The 8,772-nt window shown below is 58.9% G+C and overlaps 5 protein-coding genes across 5 annotated transcripts; all 5 read left to right on the top strand.

Annotated features, from left to right (window-relative positions):
* Window positions 1-54: 54 nt before the first annotated feature.
* DQ04_06561040 (hypothetical protein) lies at window positions 55-3,345 on the top strand (the record flags this gene model as incomplete). The annotated part of the gene is made up of 1 exon (XM_009314769.1): window positions 55-3,345. One exon carries the CDS (start codon window positions 55-57, stop codon window positions 3,343-3,345), a length of 3,291 nt encoding a protein of 1,096 aa, XP_009313044.1.
* Window positions 3,346-3,639: 294 nt separating this feature from the next.
* DQ04_06561030 (putative coiled-coil domain-containing protein 13) lies at window positions 3,640-5,586 on the top strand (the record flags this gene model as incomplete). Its single annotated transcript, XM_009314768.1, has 1 exon — window positions 3,640-5,586. The coding sequence occupies one exon, from the start codon at window positions 3,640-3,642 to the stop codon at window positions 5,584-5,586; it is 1,947 nt and encodes a 648-aa protein (XP_009313043.1).
* A 337-nt stretch (window positions 5,587-5,923) lies between these two features.
* Window positions 5,924-6,520, top strand: DQ04_06561020 (hypothetical protein; the record flags this gene model as incomplete). Its single annotated transcript, XM_009314767.1, has 1 exon — window positions 5,924-6,520. The coding sequence occupies one exon, from the start codon at window positions 5,924-5,926 to the stop codon at window positions 6,518-6,520; it is 597 nt and encodes a 198-aa protein (XP_009313042.1).
* Window positions 6,521-6,985: 465 nt separating this feature from the next.
* On the top strand, window positions 6,986-7,504 carry DQ04_06561010 (hypothetical protein; the record flags this gene model as incomplete). Its single annotated transcript, XM_009314766.1, has 1 exon — window positions 6,986-7,504. The coding sequence occupies one exon, from the start codon at window positions 6,986-6,988 to the stop codon at window positions 7,502-7,504; it is 519 nt and encodes a 172-aa protein (XP_009313041.1).
* A 533-nt stretch (window positions 7,505-8,037) lies between these two features.
* On the top strand, window positions 8,038-8,772 carry DQ04_06561000 (hypothetical protein; the record flags this gene model as incomplete). The annotated part of the gene is made up of 1 exon (XM_009314765.1): window positions 8,038-8,772. A coding segment is annotated over one exon (735 nt), but the record flags the coding sequence as incomplete, so codon positions are not given.

The following is an 8,772-nucleotide window of genomic DNA, read 5'->3' as shown; positions in this document are numbered from 1 at the left end:
CACACACACACACACACGTACTCTATGCCGAACACACGAGTTGATGCGAATGGCATGAGGTGTGACGACCGCACCTTCTCCTCCACGCACCGGTTGTACATGCTGGCGGCGGCGCTGTCCATCTCACCAGGTCTGCTGCTGCGCTACACGGCCGAGGTGCGGCGCCGCGGGGCTTATCAGCACCAGCGCAGCGTTGACGAGCAATCACAGCAGCACCCGCAGCCACCCAGTGGTACTGGTGGCCAGTTTCGGAGAGATAGCCGCGCCTGTGGATCTTCAGAGCAAGCTGAGACGAGCGTCACGAGTAGCACAGAGCTGACACAGGAGTTCCCGCCGCCGCTGCACGCTATTCTCTGCGCCCTAGTGCTGCCGTTTACGAATTTGGAGACCTCCTTGCCGTCGTCAGCAGCGGCAGTTCTGAAAGAAGGAGAAGCCAAACTGCCAGCTCAGAAGAAAGACAGCAAGAGCAAGAAGGAGCCGCCACACGAGGTGCTGTCGCCAGTCTCAAAGGATGGGAAGTTGGGGCGGACTGTGCCCACCAATATGCAAGAACACTTTGCATCGTTGAAGGGGAGCATAGCGTCGCGAAGGATAAAGAGCGGCCGCCCAAGAAGCGGCAGTGTGAGTAGTACTGAAATTCATGATGGCAGTAGTGCTGATGATGATGATGGAGACTCTTCCACATCAGTCTCTTCAACATCCGAGGTGGCGGGGAAGGGGTGTAGTGGTATTGAAGAAGCAGCGGTAGTTGGACCGAAGCGCCACAGTCGCTGCGAAGACTATTACCGCGGGGTGCCGGCAGAGGTACAGGAAGTGAGCACTGCTAAACTCTTGGCGGAACTCGCGGATCCCATCCTCGCGGCCAAGGCCCACGCCGCCGGCAGCAGTAACAACAACAACAACAACAGCAACAGCGGCAATGATGCCGATACAAAGGCGGAGCTGCAGCAAAGCATACAGCTCCTTCCGCGGGAGCTGCACACTGCTGCAGGAGTGGCGCGGCTCAACGAGCTGTACCCCCCGTTTCTGCCGCTACTTCTGGAGGCACTGCTAAAGGAGTGTGTCCACGGCGACGCCATGGGCCTTGCCGCCAGGCGTGTAGTAGTGCGGCTGACGGAACTGGCAGCACCCATTTTCGTCTTGCAGCAGACACGGCGGAGCAGCAACGCATCTACAAGCACACAGGCTGATATGGAGGTGACACTCCACGCCATGACACTGCGCGCCTCTCAGCGCCTCACAACGACGGCAATATCGCTTTTTGACGTCATTGACGACCCAGTGTGGGCGCTGAACCTCTGCGGCTCGCTCATCGCCGGCCAGCTGCTGCACCCGAGCGCGCCGCGGGCCGTTATGTGTCGCCGTGCCCTCGACCTGGCTAAGATGCCCCAGCTCTGGAGGCCGAGCGTCGCGCTCGCCTACGCCCTCGTAACGCACCACAGCCTGCACGCCGCAGTGCGGGCGGAGGAGGAGTTGCGCGCGCAGCGGAGAATGGCGGAGCTGCTGCCGCTGTCGGACGCAACAAGCGCCGTGGCCAACGGAAGTGCAGCAGGGGAGCCACCGTCGCAGATGCCGAGTGGGGGAGAAGCAGATTCCTCCGCCGGTCCTTCCTCCCCGGTGGCGGTGCCGCCAAGTTTTGTTCAGCCCCTGCAGCAGCAGCATCAACGCAACGCACACCTGCAGGAAACCCTTAGCAGCGCTCGATGTGGATCCGCCGGAGCGTCAGCTGTGGACGAGGCCCCGCTTGCCACAGGACGCTCCGTCGCCTCGATGGGACGCGCGGCGTCCTTATCCTCATCCTTCCGAACGACGGTGTTGCTACAGCCACTATTCAGCGGCACTGACATTTCCGCTGGCGGTGGGGCACTGCAGTGGCGCTTCCCTGATAAGGTGCCACCCACGGTGACGATGCCAAACACCATTGTGATGACATGCATGATCCTTTGTGCGGGGCCGCTGAGTCAGCACACGGTCGTGACTTTGGGGCAGTGGTGCCTCCGCTCGCTCAGTGTTCTGCCAGCCACACCTTCCGCAGTGGGGCTCACGCACCTCATGCTGAAGTACCCGCAGTTCCTGGAAAAGGCGACGCTGCGCTTGTCGTCCTTGTCACAAACCTCCTCATCTTCACCCTTGGCCTTTGCCATTGGTGGTGGTGGAGGTAGTGGCGGTAGCAGCAGCAGCCATGTAACGACGCCTTTTTGTAACGCTGTCTTCATGGAGGGGTGCCAGATCGCAAATAAGGTGATGAAGCGGCAGACAAAGTGGCGTAGTGACGGTCGCCTGGCCCTCGTCTGGCAGAGTGATGGCGAGCTGAATGACAATGTGAATGCAGATGTCTCTGGTGGAATGGGCAGCGTAAGTGATAAGGCCGTGCTTAACGAACTGTATGAGGTGCAATGCTATCTTGTTATGATGCTGGAGGCACTTGTGATGCGACGCGGCACACAGCTCTCTTCGGAGGCACAGGATGAGTTGGCTTCTCTGTTTCAGACCGTTGCCCGATTGCGTGTCACCGTTGGTTTGTGTAATGGAACTGCAAATACTTCTGAGCGCGCCAACAACAAGGATAATGGTGAAGGGGCTAATTGGAATATGGGCCGCGGGGAATATGATGACAGATTGCCGCAGCTAGTCATGAAGCTTGTGGACGAGTCATTCCGGGTTGTGGCGCGTGCGGTGGATGTTGTCTTGCATGACTATGATGCGGGTTCTCCACGCCGACTGTGTGAGGGGTTGGTGCTTCTTCTTCCGCCTCATAACACATTGTTTGCGGAGTTGCGGCGTCTTGGGGTGTGGGAGCAGCACCTCGACTGCCTGGAAACAGTGCAGGCAGCAGCAGAGGCGTTTCGCGACGCTCTACGGCCGTCGTCGGCGCGCCAGTCATCAAGCGCCTACCAGAAACTTCAGGAGCAGCAGGTCGATATGTCATCAGCCACTACTGTCTACCAGGGAAGAGCGCTTCCACGCCCTGTCTCGTTGCTGAAGCTGCAGGAGGAGCTGGCGGTGCAGGCAAAAAGACTCGTTGGGACAGCAGCAGCAGCAACACGCAGCAGTGCGGAGGTGATGTTTGGCTCGTTGATTGGCGTGTTGCCCAGCTCCGGCGAGCCACTTCGTCTTGCCGCCGACAACGGCGGTGGACTAACCGCTGCCCAGCGGCAGTGGTGGGTGCGGCACATGGTTGTGTATCTCGTGGAGGAGTGGTGGCGCAGCCGCGTGGCGCAACCTGCGCGGTTCTTTATGTGGGACGATGATGATGATGCGAGGTGCGGCGGTGCTGTTGGTGATGCGTCGCCCACCGCGGGGATGCGGGAAAGTTTTATTGAATGCTGTGCGTATCCCATATAACTCTGGACGCTGTGCCCAGCTCGGTGGCTCAAGGGACAAGGAGCAATAGGCAGTATGGCGGCGGGGGAAGGGCGCACGCGCGCGAGAGAGAGAGGGATGGATCGCTATGGTATGGGTATTCAATGTACATTTCCCTCTTTTTACTTTCAATATCTCTTCTCTTTGTTGGATATTGCTTTGATTCGTTTGCATGTTAATTGGTGTCACTGTGCTTTGCAGGTGAAGCGCATCGAGACACACGATAATTCGGAATCACAGAAGCCATAGTAGCTGCGGGGCGCCATCTATGCTCTCATGGGCATGCCGAACAGCGATGTAACCAAGGCGAGCGGCAATGACCCGTACAAGGAGGAGATCGCCCAGCTTCGCGCATTGCTGGAGCAGGGCGGCCTCGACGGCGGTGTGCTGGAAGGGCGGTATTTAAATCAACTGAAGCGTGCACGTCAGCTGGGCGTGCAGTTAGAGTCGGAAAAGGCACAAAACCGGCAGCTTTTGGCGCGTGTGGCGGCGCTTGAGGCAGAACGGCAGCAAGAAAATCGCAGCAAAGGCGGCAGCGAAGGTGTGTCGAGGAGTCGTGTGAAGCAAGCAGAGGGTGGTGCATCTGAGGAAAGTGGAGAACAACAGAACAACAACGCTGCTGGAGCTATTTCTGCCCTTCGCGAACGACTCGAACGGATGTATCTGCAGCTGAACGAGAGTAAGGTACAACTCGACGAGCAAAAGAAGGAAACGCATCGGTTACGGAAGATACTGCAGCAGGAGGTAGGCGGTACGCCAGAGGAGCTGGAGGCGATGTTGAAGAATACAGCGGAGGGCGGAGGCGGTGGGGGTTGGCGTGGGCGCGCGCAGCAGATCGTGGTGTTGAAAAGCAAGGTGAAGGAGCTCGAGCGGGCGATGGCAGCTGCCGCTGCACAACAGGCCAAGGAAGAGGAGGGCGGCAGCGGCAGCAACGGTGGTGGAAATGCTGAGGGGAGGGCCATGGGGGCTGCGTCTGTGACCACGGACATCACAACGGCACGCGGTCTCTTGACGAATCGCAACCGTGACATGGACGATGTGGCGCGGGAGCGGGTGGTGGAGCTGCAAAACCGGCGGCTCTTACAGCAGCGTGAGCTGCAGGACGCCCTTGACCGCCGCGCGGCGGAGGTGGAGGTGCAGAGGCGGCGGGCAGAGGCGGCGCAGGCACGACATGTCAACCTTGAGGCAGACAATCGCACCCTCCGCGAGTACCTCCAGGCGGTGATGGAGAAGACGGAGAATGACAACGCCCTCATTGATGCCTACCGCGAGGAGATGGACGAGCTTCAGCGGGCCTTGCACGCCGCCAAGGTGGAGCTGCAGGAGTGGGAGGCGTGGGATGGAAGGGGGCAGTCCAAAGGAGGTGGCGGGGGTGGCGGAAAACCGAAGAGAGGCGAGCCGCGTGTTGGCGCGTACCGACGCGCGAGTACGGATGCGCTTGATGCGGATACAGCAGTTGCACTCGCGGGTGCCGACTTGGCGATTGAATTGAACCATTTGAAGTTGGAGAACGCACAGCTGCGTGGCCAGCTTGCGCGTGTTGCCGCAATGAATAACAATAGTGGTGGTGGTGGTGGTACCGGTGGTGAGAGCAGCGCCACTGTTGAGAAGTCGCACGACGCGGATGACGACACAGCACTCGTGCTTCACTGGCTGAGGAGTGTCGCCCCTGTCCCTGCAGAAGCCGGAGCAGGGGCATCAGGGAGTAACGACTGTAGATGGCAGGCACGTGTGGCAGATGTTCTTCGCCGGGCGCACGGTGCCGTGTGTCTTTTGGAGCAGCAACGCCAAGAAGAGAACGATCGGCTTAGTAAGTGCTACGAGATGATTCGGCACCTGCAGGACGACGACAAGCACCGTGGCGGAAAGGTTCTGAAGAAGAATAAGTCTAATGAAAAGGAGAAGGGAAAAGAGGATGGGCCTGGTGCGGACACCGATGAGGAGACCGGGGCAGTGGTGAACGTCATACTGCAGGAGAACCGCGCGTTGAAGCAGCGTGTCAAGATGCTGCAGGAGCTGATGGAGAGTGAGCGGATGGCGTACGAATCGCTTCGCACCGCGTCGACTCCATCGCTGCCTGCAGAAGCAGCAAGAGGGGAGGGAGGAGGGGGAAGTACGGCGGCAGATCCGGTGGCGTTCCAGCAGCTGCAGCGCCAATACGAGGAACTGCGCGTTGCCTTCAATAATCTTCAAAAAGAGAGTCTTCGACGAGGCGGTGCGTAGCGCCCCGTAAAGGAGTGGGTTTCATTCCTCCGGTTTTGTTTGTTCTTTTGTGTGTGTGTGTGTGTGTGTATGATTGTGTTTTCAGCCCCCTGCTTGTTTGTTTGTGTGTTCCATTTCCCTGCTTTGGTTCCTCTCATGTGGCCCACACGGGCGTTGGCGCTGTGGTGTGCCACAACGTGTGAGGGGGGAGGGGGGAGTCCACGCATTCCTCATGCCCTTGGCGTTCCTCATTCTCTTTCCATCAGCAGGAGTCGAAGCGGGACAGTTGTACATCCAAGCGGAAGGGAAAAGGGGGGTGGAGAGAGAGAGAGAGAGTAGGGGTTATCGTGGAGAAGCGATGCACACGTGTTTTCGGCGCATCATGGAGATTTCGACCATGACGCTCTCGGCGTACCTTGTCGGGCTGGTGATCATCGTCGGCAGCACGCTCGTGCCGTTTCTGCAGTCGCCGTCGCCGCCGCAGCCGGTCATAACGGTGTTCAACATCTCCAACTCGCAGCTGCTGCAGATACCGGTCCCCGCCATCTTCGCGCAGGGCGAGAATCCGCCGCCGGTGCACGACCACCTGTTCGTTGCCTTCACGATGCGGGCGAACTTCGCGCCGGTGTGGGACTGGAACACGAAGGGCGTCTACGTGTCGTGCATTGGCCGCTACCGCACCGACCGGTACGTAGTGAATGAGGTGACGCTCTACGACGAGGTGATCAAAGACAGCGAGACGGCGGCGCGGTGGGCGATCGATGATGCGCGGAAGTACCCGCTGGAGGATGCGCACTTCGGCACGCTTGCGGGGGTGCGGGTGCAGTTAGTGGTGCGCTACCAGGTGCTGCGGTACTTCGGCTACTCGCCCATCCACGAGGTGTCGCCGATGGGGCAGACGAGCGTGGCGTTCGAGGTGCCGAGCAAGTACACCACGATTCGGCGCAACGATTGAGAGGGGGGAGGGGGTATCTGTCTGTGTGTCTGTCTGTCTGTCTGTCTGTGTGTGTGTGCTGATGTGTGCGCCCTCAACAGTCCGTCATGTGCGAGGGCTGATGGGGGGGGGGTGTTTTTGCAAGTATGAAACGATGCCTCTGTTGCTGACGGGATTTACTTGCAACAACAGCAACAACAAGAAGAAGAAGAACAAGAAAGTGGGAGAGAGATGGCGTACTACATCCCTCACCCTACATATGCATAGTACAATCCCTGAGAAGTACATAACGCCCACGCTCTTGTGCTTCCTTCTCTTTGCTTTTGTTTGGTATTTTCCTGCTCGCCTTTCTCCGACACTGTTCGCCTTCTTTCACACTGGCAATACAACCAAGCACACGGAGGGAGTTGCACGTACACACATACACACAGAAACAAGAGTATATATATATATATATACCTACTCGAGCACGCAGCGTGTACAGCGATGCCGCCCAAGAAGAAGGGCGCGTGCCCCTCTGTCAACCCGCAGCTCTACGAGAAGAGCATGAAGCCCTCCATGACGATGGCGATGGGCATGAAGTGTAGCCACGTCGCCGCGTCCTGCTGGCGCGCGCAGGTGGAGGCGGAGCAGCGTATCCACAGCAACTGGTCCGCCAAGTACGACCGAACAGAGGAAATGAGGCGAGTGGACGCGCTCGAGAACACACTGCAGCGCGAGATTGACAAGCGTGAGACGTACCGCGCCCACAACGACGCGCTGCAAACGATTGTGTACCGCAAGGACGGCGCGGACCCGGGGAGCGCCGCGAAGACGTACCTGGACGCGCGCAAGGCACTCGCGCCGCAGGACAAGTACCCGCAGCCGCCGACATCCGCGCTGGAGGTGGGCTGGTCTGTGCCAGCAGCGATGCGGAACGATGAGCACTTCGCCTCGTCNCCCGCAGCCGCCGACATCCGCGCTGGAGGTGGGCTGGTCTGTGCCAGCAGCGATGCGGAACGATGAGCACTTCGCCTCGTCGCGGCTGCTGAATCCGAATGAGCAGATAAATCAGTTGGCGACGGCGTATAGGCGGCCCGACGACCGCGACCATGCGGAACTGTTCGGCTACACGCTGGAGCGGTCTTACTGACGAGATGCAGATATGCAACGATGACCATACAATGTATACCAAGCCTGAAAAGTCTGGATGATTATATAGTGCACTGGGAAGGGGTGTGGGAGCGGTGTCTCCAGAGAAAGAGAGAGAGTGTGTGTGTGTGTGTGTGTGCTGCACTCTGCGATGGGGTTCATATTCTAATGTACACTATGTGATGCGGTTTTCTTCTGTGCTTTCTCTTCATCATCTCGGCTCCGTCTCCCCCAGGCACCTACCCATCTACGCACACAACTCAGGGCTCTGTTGCGTGGTGTTTGGTCTACGGTGAAACAAGAGAAGAAACTTTTTAACGGCAAACCGATTTTTTTTTAAAGGCTTTGCCTTAGATTAGATTGCTGAAGATAGAGATAGAGAGAGAGAGAGAGGGAGGGGCGGCGCAATGCGCAGGGATCCGTCGCCGCAGTTTCCGCTGCCCTCAGGGCACTTAGACGAGCGCAGTTATCGCCCATTTCAACACGACACAGCAGAGCGGCCTTACGATGAATTCGATAGTGGGAGGCACCGCAGCTCCACGCGTTGGGACGCACAAGGCGAGTCCTACGTCCCGTTTGCTGGAGACCATAGTGGCCGTGGGTATGAGATCTCGGGGCCGCGTGTGAGTGACTTGCTGCAGCCGAAGTTGGTGAATGACATCGGCCTGCAGCGAGCGTTGCAGCGCCCCAAAGAGAGGAGTCACCACCTCCACCACCACCACCATCGTTCACACAGCGCGGGCGGTGGTGGAGGGAGACGAAAGGAAACTGAATTGCCGGCACAGCTACAGCAGAGACCGGATGATTCCTTTGTTCCCTGTTACTATGACCCCGGCGATGACAACAATGATGACCGCCGTGGGTGTAGCATGCCGCGCACGCTGTCTGTCAGCGATGGCGTGCAAGCGTCACGGCCCATGGTGGATGTAGTCGCCGCATTTGGCCGTGCGAGTGGTAGTGGTGGGAGCCTTGCTGCTGCTGCTGTGGGCGGAGCAGGCGTGACAGCAGCATCCGAAGCGACGGCGGTATCATCAAGTGTGGCTAAAGAGGCACGTAGGCAGAAGACCCCGGAGGCGGCAGAGCGGGCGATGCAGACGACGCCGCCGCGCGTGCAGGTGGAGCGGGGAGAAGCAGAACCCACC

The sequence above is a fragment of the Trypanosoma grayi genome (assembly GCF_000691245.1).
Source record: "Trypanosoma grayi strain ANR4 Tgr_656_V1, whole genome shotgun sequence".
In the NCBI taxonomy this organism is placed as follows: Eukaryota; Euglenozoa; class Kinetoplastea; order Trypanosomatida; family Trypanosomatidae; genus Trypanosoma; species Trypanosoma grayi.
This window is presented reverse-complemented; position numbering and strand designations above follow the sequence as displayed.